The sequence below is a fragment of the Gymnoscopelus microlampas genome (genome assembly GCF_963454915.1).
Source record: "Gymnoscopelus microlampas genome assembly, chromosome: 16".
NCBI classification, from domain to species: domain Eukaryota; kingdom Metazoa; phylum Chordata; class Actinopteri; order Myctophiformes; family Myctophidae; genus Gymnoscopelus; species Gymnoscopelus microlampas.
Window position 1 is genome coordinate 48394383 of NC_139953.1, and position 18424 is coordinate 48412806.

Consider the following 18424-nt stretch of genomic DNA (forward strand, 5'->3'; position numbering starts at 1 on the left):
CAATATTTGCCTCTGAGATGTAGTGGAGTAGAAGTAAAAGTATTGAGAACGGGAGATACTTCTAGAGGCCGGGAGAGTATAGTACATGTTACTGCAGTCCGGAAGGTGTTATATGCTATCAATTCAATTCAATTCAATTCAACCCGTTGAATTAAATTAAATTCAGTTCAAAGGAGAAAACATAATGTTTACATTGCCAAAACAAGTGCGAAGTGTGTGTGTGTGTGTGTGTGTGTGTGTGTGTGTGTGTGTGTGTGTGTGTGTGTGTGTGTGTGTGTGTGTGTGTGTGTGTGTGTGTGTGTGCATATTGGTATAATGTGTACCGTGTGTAGTCAGTTTAATCTATAATCCCATTCATTAAAATGTGTGTGTATGAAAATGCATGCAAGGGACTGAGAGAGATAATTCAAATGAACACATAGTGACAGTTAACACACTTTCCACTGAGGGAGCCCATGCAAATGTCCAAGTTATACGCTCAACTGTTTGTGTAGGGACTATTCATGACCCTACAGCAGGGGTCTTCAATGTTTTCAGGCCAAGGACCCCCTAGCTGAGAGAGAGATGAAGCAGGGACCCCCTACTCTATATTGTATAAAATTGTGTTTCAGATTAAAGTTGTTGTTTTTTACTTAGTCTGCTCTTTTTTTCCCTCTACACCTGTAGCCTCTTTGCCAAAAATAGCCGATCTACAAGCTCTCAACGGCTCGCAGCGTGAGGCGTTGAGAGCTTGTAGATCTGCTATTTTCGGCTAATGTTCCCCTTAGAAAAGGAATTCTAGGGTTCAAGTGGTTAATGTAAAAAAAACGAAATCCTATCACACAACGATTTGGCGGACCCCCTATAGTATAGCTCTGAGGACCCCCTAGGGGTCCCGGACCCCCTGTTGAAGACCCCTGCCCTAGTGAACCTTATTGTCTTTGTAGTGGATGTGTGTTTTTACCCTGCTAGGAACATGCATGGCTTTTTAACGTCTGTGAAGATCAACAGCGCCATCCTCAGGCCAGAATATCAATTTTGCAGGCAAGATATCCTCTTTGTTATTGAAGCAGTAGCTACAACACTTTGTTCTTTTAAAAGGTGTTTTAAAAACAAGCTTTGTCTCAGCTTACCTTTGATTTGGCTGACCACATTTCCCTTATACTGTAAAATCTATGGAGGTAATTTACTGTAAAAATTATTTGACGCGTGTGTGTGTGTGTGTGTGTGTGTGTGTGTGTGTGTGTGTGTGTGTGTGTGTGTGTGTGTGTGTGTGTGTGTGCGTGCGTGCGTGCGTGCGTGCGTGCGTGCGTGCGTGCGTGTGTGTGTGTTTTACAACTAGGCTAAGTTTTACCACTTTATTTTGAAAATAGCAGATCTACAAGCTAACAATGCAACATGTTGTGAGCTTATAGATCTGCCATTTTAAGAAAAATTAGAGGATTTTTTGGGAGGCATACGATAATCCGACATCCCATTTCTCCGACTATGTGGCATCCGCGTGCGGTTAGGGTTAGGGTGCGGGTTTGGTTCGGGTTTAGTATTGGAAACGTCGGAGCGCTGCGCTGTCGGAGGAATGCGCTGTCAGACTAACGTACTGCACCCGGATTTTTTGGGGGATATTTTTGAAACATTTTAACTACAGAAATCGTATATGGGGGTCCCTGGCATAACATATTGTCAGATGGGGGCCTGCAGACAAATACATATTAATCTGGGGGTCCTTTGTTTTGGGAACCAATGGTTTAAAAGACATTAGGAAGAAAGACAAAATAAGCAACTGCACTTAAGAATCAAGCCCAAAGTCAGCTTATTATAAGCAGACATGGCAACACTGGTAAACAGGAACCGCCCCCTCCCCCTACTCATATATATAGAAACCTAGATACCTCATTGGCCTCTGCAATTCATTGGAGCGACCTGTAATGGTGCATGGCCGCCATTTTGGAGAAGGCAATGCGTGCGTGCGTGCGTGTGTGCGTGCGTGCGTGCGTGTGTTTGTAGCCTTTGAGAGAGGATGACTATAGGGTACGGTAACAGAGGACACACCTCAGCATCTGTACCACACTCTATGGGTGGAAGGTTAAAAGAGAGAAGTATGACTAAGTTACAGAAGTGGTCAATTTTATCATCAACTTCACGGTGAAATGCTTTGTCCGTATAGATCGTATCACATGGACAGAAAAGAGCCAAGATAAGCTTCTAATTCAAATATATATGGGCAGTCTACTTTCAATAAATATATAATATTTATTATATATTATCTTCAAACCTAATGGTGAACCCGTATTTATTTAATAATATACTCTTTCTCTCTAATTGCTTTTAAATATACTTAAAGGTAGTGTAAGTGATTTAGTGTTAAATAGCTCTATATTGTGATAGTACTCATTGCTATAGAGTGTTTGTTCAGTAAAAGGAGTCGAGTCTCCCATGTCTCTCCAGCTCTTTATTAAACAGAAAATGCATTTTCAGTGCTCTCTCTCCTGGTTGGCTTAAATTGTGTCACCGTACAGTTGACATAGAAAACAGAACAGTCTCTCTGTTCAGTGTGTGTTTGTGCAGAGACCTGCAGACACTTTGACGCCAATCCTGTGGGTGTCGGGAAGCCCGAGCACCCAATGAGAAAGCAGGGCACCCACAGGAAATGTGTCGGTCGGATGACTATTGTGTGATGCTTTGTAACGTGCACAGGATGCACGATGTACCCGCTCTGATACTACGTGTGTATTGTGAACAGATTTATGTCATTCAGACTCTCTCCCTGTAATCTGCAGAGTCCTTATGCCAGTTATGGTTTCATCATCAGCCAATAACCAAATTGTATGACTTGAAATGTAGTAAAAAAAAATCCTTTTGCACGCCTACTGGGACAGGTGTGTAGGAGCAGGCAGCCAGTGCATGAGACAGCAAAGAATGGTGATCGCACACAATGTCTTCACTTACAGCAAAACATGCACAGTATACATACATTGCTGCTATGCTCAGGCACCTTAGTTTGTTTCTTATCTCAGGTACTCTTGTAAATATGTAGATAACTTGTTTGGCCTTTCTGTTCTCTTGTCTGATCTCCTTCCCACTTACCCCCCACCCCTCTTCTTCTTCTTCTCCCTCCCCCCTCTTCTTTCTATGGAAATTAAACGTTGCGATGGGAATGATGTAAAAAAACGAATTTCACCCACTTTTTTACCTTGTAAACCTGTGATGTGACAATAAAACTGATTCTGATTCTGAACAGTATTTTATTGTTTATTGTATTGTACAATGTTTCCAACTGACATTCATCAGGTATTTCTGATTAAGGGGTTAAAACTTGGTTTATGTGTGTGTGTGTGACTTGAGTATGCACCCATGCCTGCAGAGATGGTGGTTGCAGAGAGGCAGGTGTTGTCTGCAAGGCACGCTGTTCTTTGTGACCACATCCTCTGTTCTCATGGTGGAGCATGAGGATGTGGTCACAAAGAAGAGGCTGTTATCTGCAGTTTCATATCCACCCACGCGCCCAACCGTTAACTTCACCTTGTCGAAAACAAGATGGCGCCGACATGCACAGCGGCGAACTTCACCCTGTCAAAAAACAAGATGGCGCATGTGCTTGTAGAACCACTACGTTATACAAAGCCTGCAGAAACACCTACCCACGTGTTTCCAGTGGAGAGTGGGCGTCAGCCTACATATGCGACCCCTCCCACGGATATGTCCCCCACCAGGCCTGTGCACAGTGGTGGTAAGTAACTAAGTACATTTACTTAAGTACAATTTTGAGGTATTTGTACTTTACTTGAGTATTTCCAATTTCCAATACTTTTACTTCTACTCCTCTACATCTCAGAGGCAAATATTGTACTTTTCTTCCACTACAATTATTTGAAAACTTTAGTTACTAGTCACTTTTCATATATACATTATGATATTATTAAACATACATTAACCACTTTAGCCCTATTTTATACCTAGGCTATTTGAAAATAGCCGATCTACAAGCTCACAACGCGTCGCATCGCGACGCGTTGTGAGCTTGTAGATCTGTTATTTGCAAACATTTTAGTACTTTTACTTTTGTTACTTTAAGTACATTTTGATGTTCCGGACTTTCACTTGTAAAAGAGTATGTCTACATTGCAGCATTGATACATTACATTATATTACACTTTGTAATACATTTGTAAAGCATTACTCTACATGATACTTTTACTTAAGTAAAGAATGTGAGTACTTTTTTTCCCATCACTGCACATAGTAGTTATGTGCATATTAACCAGGGCCGGTTCTGGGCTGATCAGCGCCCTATAGCGAGATTCCTTTGCTGCGCGCGCGAAAAATCTTTTGGTTTCTGAATGGATTTTGATACTTTTTTTCCTGTTTTTGGCAACTTTATTTGGTTTTAGGGTTAGGGTTAGGGTTAGGATTATGTTATTGTCTCCGCCAGGCCGAAGGCATGGCGAGAGAGTATGTTTTACCCTCCGTCCGTCCGTCCGTGTGTCCGTCCGTCCGTGTGTGTGTGTGTGTCCCTCCTGTCTGTGTGTTACCAGCTAATCTCCGGCACTGTTGGCCCGTTCGCTCCGAAACTGTGCACACACACTCCCTGGATGCCAATTCAGAACCTCTGCCCCAATGTTTTCACATGGGCCTGTTATAGCGCCACCAGGAGGCCCATTTGTGCATTTTTACATTACTCCTACAGATTTTATCCAAACGTCATGCAACTCGGTAAACAGTATCTCTATACACGGATCTGTCCGATTTCCCATATTCCATCCTCATTGCCTATGGTTGGCTTCCAAAGTTTGCAGGATTGGTCCGTTTTGAACAAAAAGCCTCAAACTATGCACACAGCTTGCGATTTCCGTGAAATTTCACACGCACATTCCCACTAGGCCGAGGAAGAAATGCCACCCTTTTCACATTGGCCTGTTATAGCGCCACCAGCAGGTCTAATTTAGCAAAACACATTTTTGGAACAAAATGCCTCAAATCATGAATGCAGTGTCTGATTGCCGTGAAAGACCTAAGAATAAATGGCACCCTTTTCACATTGGCCTATTATAGCGCCACCAGGAGGCCAGAATAACGTACCTGACCTGGCGGAGACCTGTGCTCCGAGGAGCACTTTTTCTAGTTTAATTCTTAATTTTGCCTGATTTTACCGATTTATTATCGAAACATTTAAAATGAATTAAAATATAATATAATATATTTTTCTCCCCCGACTTTTTTTTCCCCCTCTCCAAACTGCCGCTCTAGGCAGCCCGCCTATGTCGCCTGTATGGACGCGCCGGCCCTGATATTAAAGGAGTAGTTCACCCAAGAAATGACTTATGTCCTATCAAATACACACCCCATGAAGCAATGAATTCATTGAGATTTTTTTTTGTTTTTGTCACATTCCTAAGCCAATAATTTTCCTAAACCCTAATGTATCCGGGTAGGAGACACAAAGAGTGTCCTTTGTGTCTCCTATACCGGATACATTATAGGGTCTTTATTTTTATCATCAAATGATTGGCTTAGTAATGCGACAAAAACAAAAACAAAAAAAAAATCTCCATGAATTCATTTGCTTCATGGGGTGTGTAATTGATAGGCAATAAGAAATGTTTTGGGTGAACTAGTCCTTTAACACGCGTCGACTCCCATGCAGACACTGGCCACTCCCCCTTTTACAAAGCTTGATATTAAGAGCTGTTACGGCTGCAGCTCATTTGAACCTCTGTCTCTGTCTATCACCATGCAGATGTTGATCATTCTCATCCTGGGCCTCGTGCTCCTACCTCATGGTAAGTCTTTTTTTTCTCCTTTCTTATCCGCTTTAGTTTAACCCATTTTACCCTTTAAGGCCTGGAACGCATCTGTGTCACTTTTTGATTTGAGCAAAAAAAAAGCATTTTACACTATGGCTATTCAAAAATAGCAGATCTACAAGCTCATAGCGCGGCACCGAGTGCCGCGCTACGAGCTTGTAGATCTGCTATTTTTGAAAAATTATGAAAATGTGTGCAAATCTTTGAATATATATTGTTTTAAAGGTAACATTTTTTTTAACTGAAATCTTTACTTCTGGGGGGTCCCTGGAACAACATATTTTGAGATGGGGGTCGGCGGCCAAATATTTGGGGGGTCCTTGACGTGAAAAAGTTTGAGCACCACTGATATAGAAACATATTTTTTTTTCAGAATACTGTTGGGATTTAGAAGACATTTGTAGAATCAGCCTCAGGTCTTAAGACCTGGAACGCATCTGTGTCATTTTAAGATGTCTTTGGCTATTCTAAAATAGCAGATCTACAGCTCAAAGCGTCACACCGAGTGCTGCACTACGAGCTTGTAGATCTGATGTTTATTTATTATTTTCGTGAAATTGTGTGCAAATCTTTGAATATATATGTTTTCAAGTGAACATTTTTACTCAAATCTTTGCTTCTGGGGGATTCTACAAATGTCTTCTAAATCATAAACAGTTTTTTGAAAAAAATATGTTGCTTTAATCAGTGGCTCTCAAACATTTTCCTGTCAAGGACCCAGAATGATATGAAGCCTATTTGGCCGCGGACCACCGTCTGAAAATGTTTTGTTCCAGGGACCCCCAGAAATAAATATTTGAGTGAAATATGTTCGCTTGGAAAAATATATATATTCAAAGATCTACAAGATTCATCTTGTAGATCTGTTATTTTTGAATAGCCAAAGTATAAACTAATGGTCTAAGTGGTTACACAGATGCGTTACCAGTCTTAACACATTAAAGGACAACTTTGTTTTTTTACAACCAAGGTTTATACTTCAGCTTGTAATTAAAGTAAACTAGACCCTCGGCCGGGTCGGGTCGAGGCCTAGCTAAGATCGTAGGCAAAGGTCTGAGCTATCTGTGTGCGAAATTTGGAGTCTGTAGCACCAACCATGTGCTGTCAGGGCTCATCCATGCGATTTGGCCCAATTCGGCCTCGGCTTCAATTAGTAGTCACGATAAAGATGAGTGTTATTTTTATTTTTTTCATTTACTGCTTTCTATAGTTTTAGCAATTCTTTCGATCTTTTTTTACAGTGGGCGGGGGAATTCTGTCCGGTGGCTAAATATGACTTTTTTACACAATAAAAAAGGTCCTGTGGTCTTTGATAGCCAGATGTGAGTTATTGGGGGCTAGAAGAGCTAAATAATAATAAAGAAAACGCAGGGTTATTGTGTAAAAAGAAAAGGAAGGCATATTTAGCCACCGGACAGAATGCCCCCGCTCACTGTAAAAAATATCACAAAAATTGCTAAAACTATAGAAAGCAGTAAATTAAAAAATGTGAACACTCATCTATTATTTTCTTTAATTACAATCTAAAACATAAACCTTGGTTATAAAAAAAAAAAGTTGTCCTTTAATGGGTTAAGACCTGAAGCCGATTCTACAAATGTCTTCTAAATCCCAACAGTATTCTGAAAAACATATGATTCTATATCAGTGGTTCTCAAACTTTTTCATGTCAAGGACCCCCAAAATTATATGTATTTGGCCGCCGACCCTCATCTCAAAATGTTTTGTTCCAGGGAATATATATATATATATATGTTTATTTATATTTCAAAGATTTGCACAAATTTTCAAGATTTTTTAAAAATAGCAGATCTACAAGCTCATGGTGCGGTGTGCAATGTGCTTGTAGATCTGCTATTTTTTTTTTAAGAATCGTGAACATTTTTGCTTATCTTTAAATATATATTTTTTTAAAGCAAACATAACATATTTTGTTACATATTTTGTTTAAGTTGTGAAAATTTTTGCATACTTTAAATACTTTAATATATAATATGAATTAAAATATATATAAAAGAAAACATATATATATATATATATATATATATATATATATATATATATGAGGAAAGAAATTGTGAAAATGTGTGCTAATATTTGAAAAAAATATATATAGATAGACAGACAGACAGACAGACAGACAGATAGATGGGGAACGTTTTGAGAACCACTGATACAGCAACATACGTTTTTATTTTCAGAAAACTGTCATTTTTAGAATCGGCCTCAGGTTTGAATTGAATTGATTGAATTCAATCTGGGAACACATCTGTGTATCCACTTTAATCATTATTTTATACTTCGGCTATTCAAAAATACCAGATTTACAAGCTCGTAGCGCGTGCTACAAGCTTGTAAATCTGCTAATTATTTTAGAAAAATCGTGAATATTTTTGCAAATCTTTGAATATATATATATTTTTAAAGCGAACATTTGTAACTCAAATCTTTGCTTCTGGGGATTCTACAAATATCTTCTAAATCTTAACAGTTAAAAAAAAACCTACGTTGCTATATATATCACTGTATATATAATATATAATGTTGTCATGTCAATGGCCACCCAAAATTTAGGCACGGACCTCCCAGCTCAAAATATTTTGTTCCAGGGACCCCCGAAGAATAATAATCAAATATTAGAACACATTTTCACGAGTTCGTTCCTCAAAAATAGCAGATCTACAAGCTCAGTGTGTGATACTCGGTGCCACGCTATGAGCTTGTAGAGCTGCTATTTAGTATTTATTTTTTGAATAGCCAAAGAAATCTAAACATGACACACAGACACGTTCCCACGGTCTTTATGGAATAATTGTATGTTTGATATTGTCTACCCGTTGCTTTAGCCTCTGCCTTGAAGTGTCAAGAATGCAAGGACAAGGTCTGCACCGAGGACAAGGACTGTGGAGCCGGCTTGGATAACTGCTTCACAGAAACAAGTAATTATCCTATGACTTCCAGCAGTGCTGGAAAAAGTACTCAAATGTTTTACTTAAAGGGGCTACACCATGAATTTACAAAATATATATTTTATATAAATATTGGCCCTTAATACATTTTATACAGGTTTAACCCTAAAAAACATCCAGATATTTTTTTTTTTCATAACCTGACTGTGTGTCATTCCAAGCCTTTTCAGCTGCAATACCAGGGGGGGGGGGCTATATAGTCAGCCTGTGGCCATTAAACCCCCGTCTGCATAGCCTGGGTAACCCCCCCCCTAATTTCCATGAAATCTAATGCAAATGAGATTTCCGGAGGGAGGCGGGTTTTCCAGGCTGGGAGGGGGGTTTAACAGGCTACTAGTCTCGCGTAGCCAGACAACTATTCCACAATCTCTGAATGCTACATAGAGTCTGGAACTACAACTCCCACAATCCGAGAGAGGAAGCTGGCACTTCCGTTTATGAAAATATATTTTAAAATATCTTTACACTTTACTTTTTAATTTCCATTTCTGCTAAGCAGTAAGCTAAATATACATAGATGATTTGTATTTATATTAGGATAAATTTGTGCGACTGTAAAGACCAAACGGAAGTGGGGAGGAGGCTTCACATCCGGTTTATATTCTAATCATAATCAGAGCTTCCGAGTCCCAGACTGTATGACTTGTATGATTTGAAAATTGTGGGAGGCAACAGTCTGGTAACGCGAGACTAACAGGCTACCGTCTGCAGGCGCTCCCATACGATTGCATTGGGGGAACATGCCACAAGGCTGACTGAAAAGTTATTACCGTACGTCGCACAGTATAAACAAATTAATATGTGTTGTGGGCTTTACAGCTTTTGTTTTGTTTTTCAACGAGTTACAAAACACAACAACTTAAAAACGCTCTGGGGTGAAACAGAGAAGCCTGAGTAGATGTTAAAATATATATTCATATATTTCTCTCTCTGTGTGTGTCTGTGTGTGTGTGTGTGTGTGTGTGTGTGTGTGTGTGTGTGTGTGTGTGTGTGTGTGTGTGTGTGTGTGTGTGTGTGTGTGTGTGTGTGCGTGTGTGTGCGTGTGTGTGTGTGTGTGTGTGTGTGTGTGCGTGTGTGCGTGTGTGTGCGTGCATGTTCACAGCGGGTGAAAAAGTGGTGAAGGGCTGCGTCGCGAAGGCTGACTGTACAGGCACAAAGACGGGCTGCTGCACCACCGACTTGTGCAACAAAGAGAAAGACACAGCTGAAGCCACATCTGGAGCCGTTAGATCTGCTGTGAGCCTGCTGCTGCTGGTCGGCCCCATGGTTCCTGTCGCTCTGATCGTCTGAAGGATTCTCTCTGCTTCAGCTTGACCCTCATGTAACATCTAGCGCATACATGGGGCGACTGGCGGCCCGGGGGCCACATGATGCGGCCCCCACCTTCACTTAATGGGGCCCGCAGGTTAATATCAGAATACTGACGTATTATTGATTTACAATTCCAAACATGCAAACATGACCCCCTGTAATTACTTCAGTACTTAATAGTACTATTATAGTACTATTAAGTTCATAAAGTTAACATGAGTATAACTAAACTGAAATGAAATAAAACAAAATATGTTTCAGGATTCCAATTGAAAAATAGCAAAAATAGCATATATACGAGCTCAAGTGCGACGCGTTCTGAGCTTGTATATATGCTATTTTTGCTGTAGATCGGCTATTTTTGCTACTTTTGTGTGACATAGAAAAATGACATAGAAAAAAGTTAAAATACAGAGATAAGAGGTGTCTGGCTATCCGCGTGGCTTCAGGGGTTTGGCAGACTTTTTGACACCAAGTGCCATGTTTGTCATTGTCTTGATAGTCGGTGTGCCATATCAACATTAAAGGGATAGTTCACCCCCAAAACAATATATTTTTGTCTATGGATCAGTCACCCCATGCAGGCTTGAATTCATGGATATTCGTTTTGTTTTTGTCTCATTCCTAAGCCAATAAAATGTGTATGAATGGCAGCGGTTCCGGTAGGAGACACAAAGAGTCAACTTATTGGCTTATTGTATTGACAATATCCATGAATTCAAGTCTCCATAGGGGGACTAATATATATACAAAGAGTGATTCAAGTTCAAGTTCAGTTTATTATGCCCCAAACTGGGCAATTTATGTTACAGCAGATAATAATAATAAACTCCAAGACACAGTAAACATAGGCCTACACAAGACATAAACATAGACATGATCACAAGATCCAGATAATAATAGCTACTAATACCTCCTTCCTGCTTCCCCTATTGATGGCAGGAATGGAAGTCGTTTTGTGTGAACTATCTCTTTAAGTTTAATTATGACACCAGGTCAACATGTCATATTCTTTAGAAACCCTTTGTTTCACAAACATCAGGATGTTTGATCACAGACTCAGAGCAAGTTTGAATGAATGTATAGAAACATATGCAGGATATAATTTGTATCTGTTGTGATGTGAGGGGACGATCAGTTTAACTGACTAAACTCTTTGTCAGTGGTGTAAAGTAACTAAGTGCATGTACTCAAGTACTGTACTTCAGTACAATTTTGAGGTATTTTTTACTTTACTGGAGTATTTCCAATTTTCAGTATTTTTTACTTTTACTCCACTACAATGATTTGAGCCGATCCCCTCCCCAAATCTTCCTCACTGATTCACCACTGCTTGTTATTCCGTATTTTGCTAATAAAGACTTCTGTGTGCAGCATCCATCCATTTGTATTAACATTATGCATTTACAATTATAATTTGTATTATTAATATTAATATTCATATTATATTATTATAATTATACGTAATGTAAATGCTTATACACTATACTGTATTATATTATTATACTATTATAACTACAGAAGCATTGCATCTGGACATTTCTGAAGCAGAAATACATTTCATATCAGCATCATAGCTTTAACTCAAACAGGTGCAACTGGCGGCCCGGGGGCCACATGCGGCCCCTACCTTCACTTAAAGCGGCCCGCAGGTTAATATCAGAATAGTGATATATTATTGATTTCAGCTGTTATGATTCCAAACATGCAAACATGACCCGCTTTAATGACTTCAGTCTATATTAGTAGATTGTAGTATTACAATATTTGTGTCTTTTTTATGTCCAAATGTATTTGTATTTAAGTTCATAAAGTTAACATAAGTATAACTAAATGCATTTGAAATTAGATACACAATGTTACTTTTCAGGATTCAAATAAAAAAAATATCAAAAATAGCAGATCTACAAGCTCAAAACGCGTCGCACTGCGACGCGTTTTGAGCTTGTAGATCTGCTATTTTTGCAACTTTTATGTGACATAGAATGGACAGACAGTTCATGCAAAGTGTCCCTCTGGAGTGAGTGTGGAAATATACTGGCCCTCTAGTGGCCATCATCAAAGTTACATCACTGCTGCTTTTACTGCTTGTGTTGCTGTCTGTGTTTAGAGAGAGAGAACATAAAACGCTATATTTAAGCAGTGGTGGAAAGTAACTAAGTACGTTTACTCAAGTACTGAACTTAAGTACAATTTTGAGGTACTTTTTACTTCACTGGAGTATTTCCAATGTCCAATACTTTTACATCTACTCCACTACATCTCAGAGACAAATATTGTACTTTTACTCCACTACATTTACTTGAAAACTTTAGTTACTGGTTACTTTTCAGATATAAATGATGATATAATGAAGCACACACTAACCACTTTAAACCTAGGTTTAAACCTAGGTTTCAAATGTTTACTAATTTTACTTTTGGTACTTTAAGTACATTTTGATGCCAATACTTTTGTACTTTTACTCAAGTACATTTTTTATTCTGGACTCTTACTTGTAACAGAGTATTTTTATATTGCAGTGTTGGTACTTTTACTTAAGTAAAGAATGTGAGTACTTTTTCCACCACTGTATTTGAGCGTCTTCTGTTTATGAAATATCATAACATAAATGATATAAAAATAAATTACACAACTACGCATGATTGTGAAACAATGACATAGATTGTTTGCTCTGAATCCCTCAAATTCAAACATAGCAAAGGCAGAAAGCAGATCTACAAGCTGGTGGATCTGCTACTTTCGATACTGCTGACGCGACGCTGTAGTATGTTCAAGTAGGGCAGTGGTGTAAAGTAACTAAGTACATTTACTCAAGTACTGTACTCAAGTACAATTTTGAGGTACTTTTTACTTCACTGGAGTATTTCCAATGTCCAGTGGTGGACAGTAACAGAGTAAATGTACTTGAGTAATGTAATTAGGTATAGATTTTGAGTATTTGTACTTTACTTGAGTATTAGATTGTTTTGATACTTTTCACTTTCACTCAAGTACATTTCCAAGACAAATGTTTTACTCAAGTACATTGAGTGTTCTTCTTTTTCTTCTCTTCCCTTCTAAAATGCAACCGGGCCTCTTTTGAGTGTTACTTCCATAGGCTTACATTTAGCCTATGCAAGTAACACTCAAAAGAGGCCAGGCCAACCACACTTCACACCCACACGTGTCTGAGAAACGTTTACATGTCCTTCTTCTGCTGCGTGTCTTTAAAGGTGTTGCATAGCGAGTGCTGACAACTTATTTTGTTCTACGTTCGTGCCTTTTTATACTCAGGCTTTAAACAAGAAACATGGAGACTGCCGTGCCGTGCTCAGCTACAACGGTTTCAGCGTTTTCAAAACAAAGTGAGACCTAACCCAGAGGTCTTCAACAGGGGGTCCGGGACCCCTAGGGGGTCCTCTCAGAGTTACCACAGGGGGTCCCCCAAATATTTGTGTGAGATGATTATTTAGTTTTACATCAACCACTTGAACCCTAGCATCCCTTTTCTGAGGAGAACTTTAGACAAAAAATAGCAGATCTAGATCCTCGCGCTGCGAGGCGTTTTTACAGCTTGTAGATCTGCTATTTTTAAACATTTTAGTGCTTTTACTTTTGTTACTTCAAGTACATTTTGATACCAATACTTTTGTACTTTTACTCAAGTAACATTTTGAGCACAGGCCTTTTACTTGTAACAGAGTATTTTTATATTGTATAATTATTGCCGCACTACGAGCTTGAGAATCTGCTATTTTTGAATAGCCAAAGACATTAAAAAATGACACAGATTCTCTCCATGTCTAAATGAGTTCAGACTTAATGTCTTGCATTGTTCACTTATTTCAGTTTAAACACATTGCTTTGTGTCACAATGACTTGTTCTGTCCATGTGATACCATCTATAACGACACATTTCAACATGAAACTGATGATAAAAAGTGACACAAAAAAGTGACAACTTAGTCATACTTCTCTCTTTGTTATCTTGGTACAGATGCTGCGGTGTGTCCTCTGTTACTCCTTCATCATCTTCTATTTTCAAACATTTTAGTGCTTTTACTTTTGGTACTTTAAAGGAGGAGTTCACCCAAAAAAATGACTTATTTTCTATCAATTGCACACCCTATGAAGCCTTTTGTTTTTGTTGCATTCCTAAGATAATAATTTGATTCCCGTGTCCTACCGGCTAATGTATCCGGTAGGAGACACAAAGTAGATTATTTGTGTCTCCTACCGGAAATACACACGGTCATCAATATATTGTCTTAGGAATGCCACAAAAACAAAAACAAATCCATGAAATCAAGGCTTCATGGGGTGTGTAATTGATAGAAATAAGTCATTTTTTTGGGTGAACTCCTCCTTTAAGTACATTTTGATACCAATACTTTTGTACTTTTACTCAAGTAACATTTTGAGCAAAGGAATTTTACTTATAACAGGGTATTTTTATATTGTGGTATTACAACCTTAGTTGTAAGTAAAATATCTGAGTACTTTTTCCACCACTGCTTAAATACCTGCAGAAGTGAACGTTGCTGATATCAACTGACTGTATTTATTCATTATGTCCACAGGAGGGCGACAAAGACCGTCGAAGAAATACAGATCAACTGGAGTCTGGTCTTTGCAAAGTGCTGTAAACATGAACACATGTTACATACAGTATAGCGCAGTATTAGGTCAATGGATTTATATTAATGCTGCTAGTTAGTTCAATGGATATAGATCATACATGGGGCAACTGGCGGGCCGGGGGCCACATGTGGCCCCCACCTTCTCTTAATGCGGCCCGCAGGTTAATATCAGAATAGTGATATATTGTTGATTTCAGCTGTTATGATTCCAAACATGCAAACATGACCCGCTTTAATGACTTCAGTCTATAATATTATTAGTAGCTTAATGACTAGTATTACAATTCTATTGTCTTTTTTTTATGTCCAATGTATTTGTATTTAAGTTCATAAAGTTAACATGAGTATAATTAAATGCTACTTTTCAGGATTCCATTTTAAAAATAGCACAAAAAAAAACAGGATTCCAATTCAAAAATAGCAGATCTACAAGCTCAAAACGCGTCGCGCTGCGACGCGTTTTGAGCTTGTAGATCTGCTATTTTTGCTGCTTTTCTGTGACATAGAATGGCCCGACAGCATATGCAATGTGTCCCTCTGGAGTGAGTGTGGAAGTATAGCGGCCCCCTCCATCATAAAGTTGCATCAGCCCTGATTTAGATGAATGCAGCTAGTTAGTTGGACACTGCATCACTGCTATAAATGTGTTTTATATCTATAACGTTATATATTTTTTGACAAAATATCGGTCGAAACTTTCGATGACTACAGCAGGACAGTACTGTAGGCTACACATGGGGGGGTGGGAGGGGGTTATTGATATTTATTTGGGTGCGGAAATTGAGAAGCCAACAAATAAATGGATAACGTGGTTCAAATTATTGCGATGCTGTATGAACACATTTTGCTGAGGAGGAGCATCAGAACCACTATTACTATAAAAAACCTCTCTCTCAGACTTATGCCAGTGATCACCCATCCCCTGTGCCCATGTTGGCACCCCCCCCCCCCCCCCCCCACCCCCACCCCTTAAAGGAAATTGGGCAGATGGATAACCACTCGTCCAGGGCCTCTGAATTTCAGAGACTGAACAAAAGCGGCCCCAAATAAATGGGCAATTTTACACACAGGCAAAGTCCAAGTACTCTCGACAATCACCTCCAATAATCTTTAGTTTTTGCCGTCTGTTAAACAAATATTTTCTGTCTAAATGAGTTCAGACTTAATGTCTTGCATTGTGCACTTACTTCAGTTTAAACACATTGCTTTGTGTTACAATGACTTGTTCTGTCCATGTGATACCATCTATAACGACACATTTCAACATGAAACTGATGATAAAAAGTGACACTTCTGTAACTTAGTCATACTTCTCTCTTTGTTATCTTGGTACAGATGCTGCGGTGTGTCCTACTCCTTCGTCATCCACACACACACACACACACACACACACACACACACACACACACACACACACACACACACACACACACACACACACACACACACACACACACACACACACACACACACACACACACACACACACACACACTGTAGCCCCTCCTCACTTATAGCGCTGTATGACTCATCTCAAACTTGAACATAATTCTGGTTTACTTTATGGTGTTATCTTTTTTCAAACAGATTGTTATAATTCAACAACTATAAATCCATAAAAACTTACAACAAATGACATGTAGTCATGCAAATGAGCACATTGACTCCCATACGCAGTGGTGGAAAGTAACTAAGTACATTTACTCAATACTGTACTTAAGCACAATTGTGAGGTACTTTTTACTTTACTGGAGTATTTCCAATTTTCAGCTATTTTCAGTCCACTACAATTATTTGACAACTTTAGTTACTAGTTACTTTGTAGATTTGAATTATTACTACAAAAGATACATTAACCATTCAGCCCTTCGCACTTCGGCTATTTGAAAAAGTGCGTTGTGACGTGTTGTGAGCTTGTAGATCTGCTATTTTTAAAAGATTTTAACACAAATATACCTACCTAGTGAGAGTACTTTAAGTGTTATGTTGATGCAAATACCTCTGTACTTTTGCTCAAGTAAATTTTGATTACCGGACTTTTACTTGTAACAGAGTTGTTTCTACATTGCGGTATTGATACTTTTACTTAAGCAAAGAAATTGAGTACTTTTCCCTTTGTACATAGAGACATCAGCCACGCCCCCTTTACAAAGGTCTATTAAGAGCTGTTATTAAGGCTGCAGCTCATTTGAACCTCTGTCTCCATCACCATGCATCAGATCATATTCATCCTGGGCCACATGGTAAGTCTTTACTCCAGGGGCAGATATACAAGCTCACAGCTAACTCCAAAATAGCAGATATACAAGCTCACAGCTAACTACAAAATAGCAGATATACAAGCTCACATCTATGGGATATCTGAATTTCCCTTCAGGGAATAATATCTATATAATATCTATATTAATATCTAAACACACACACACACACACACACACACACACACACACACACACACACACACACACACACACACACACACACACACACACACACACACACACACACACACACACACAAATGAGTTTGGCCAAACTGTCAAGCAGTGATGGAAGAAGTACTCAGATATTTTACTTAAGTAAAAGTAGCAATACCACAATATGAAAACACTCCGTTACAAGTAAAAGGCCTGTGTTCAAAATGTTACTTGAATAAAAGCACCAAAGTATTGGCATCAAAATAAACTTAAATTACCAAAAGTAAAAGTACTAAAATGTTTGAAAATAGCCGATCTACAAGTTCACAGCGCACAACGCGTTTTGAGCTTATAGATAGGCTATTTTCAAATAGCCCAGGTATAAAATAGCGCTAAAGTGGTTCATGTATGTTTTATAATATAATAATTGCAAAGTAACTAAAGTTTTCAAATAATTGTAGTCGAGTAAAAGTACAATATTTGCCTCTGAGATGTAGTGGAGTAGAAGTAAAAGTACTGACATTTGCAAATACTCCAGTAAGGTAAAACTACCACAACATTTTACTTAAGTACAGTACTTGAGTAAATGTACTTGGTTACTTCACACCACTGCTGTCAAGTGTGTGGAATTGGGCACCCTAACTGTGATAGAATATCATTTCACATTAAAGTCTTCAATTGAAACCTGAATATGATACATGATGTTCTACCTGTTGTCAACCTGAATGTGATACAATATGATAGTTCCCACTGACTGATGTCAGGACAGCAGAGTCACTGATGTCAGGACAGCAGAGTCACTGCCCATCTTTCGCCGCAGGCTGAAAACCCACCTCTTCAGGAAACACTACCCTTCCTCTTTGCCTGGCCTACTTGTTGTTAACTAGTTGTACGAACTCTTGTTTTAGTTTTGTATTGTTTTATTGGATCTTGTTTAGTCGATACACTTATTTGTTTTAGCTCGTGCTCATTTGATTTGGCTATTTTGTCTCATCTGTTTAAGAAAGTAGGTAGCTGATATATTGCACTTTTACCTTAGCGCTAGGTATACTCTTGGTTGCTTGTTTTTGCAGGAAAAACACTTAAGATTCTGGTGATTAGTAGTTTCGATCCGTACCTATGTTGAATACACTTATTGTAAGTCGCTTTGGATAAAAGCGTCTGCTAAATGACTGTAATGTAATACATGATGTTCTACCTGTTGTCAACCTGAATATGACACATGATGTTCTATATGTTGTCTGACAGCCTGTGCGTTGAAGTGCCACGTGTGTGACCTGACCGACACCGACCCCAACGATGACGACTGCTCCACAACCGAAGTGT

General features: G+C 38.8%; 2 protein-coding genes across 2 annotated transcripts in view; both read left to right on the plus strand.

Moving 5' to 3' along the window:
• The window catches only part of LOC311063058 (pyrin-like), a gene marked incomplete at its 5' end in the record, with an annotated part of 670464 nt that overhangs the window by 317312 nt on the left and 334728 nt on the right, over window positions 1–18424 (plus strand). The window lies entirely within an intron of this gene.
• LOC311063288 (uncharacterized protein) lies at window positions 5687–11440 on the plus strand. Its single transcript, XM_084082660.1, has 3 exons — window positions 5687–5756; window positions 8627–8719; window positions 9852–11440. Exons 1-3 carry the CDS (start codon window positions 5708–5710, stop codon window positions 10037–10039), a joined length of 330 nt encoding a protein of 109 aa, XP_083938786.1. The 5' UTR covers window positions 5687–5707; the 3' UTR covers window positions 10040–11440.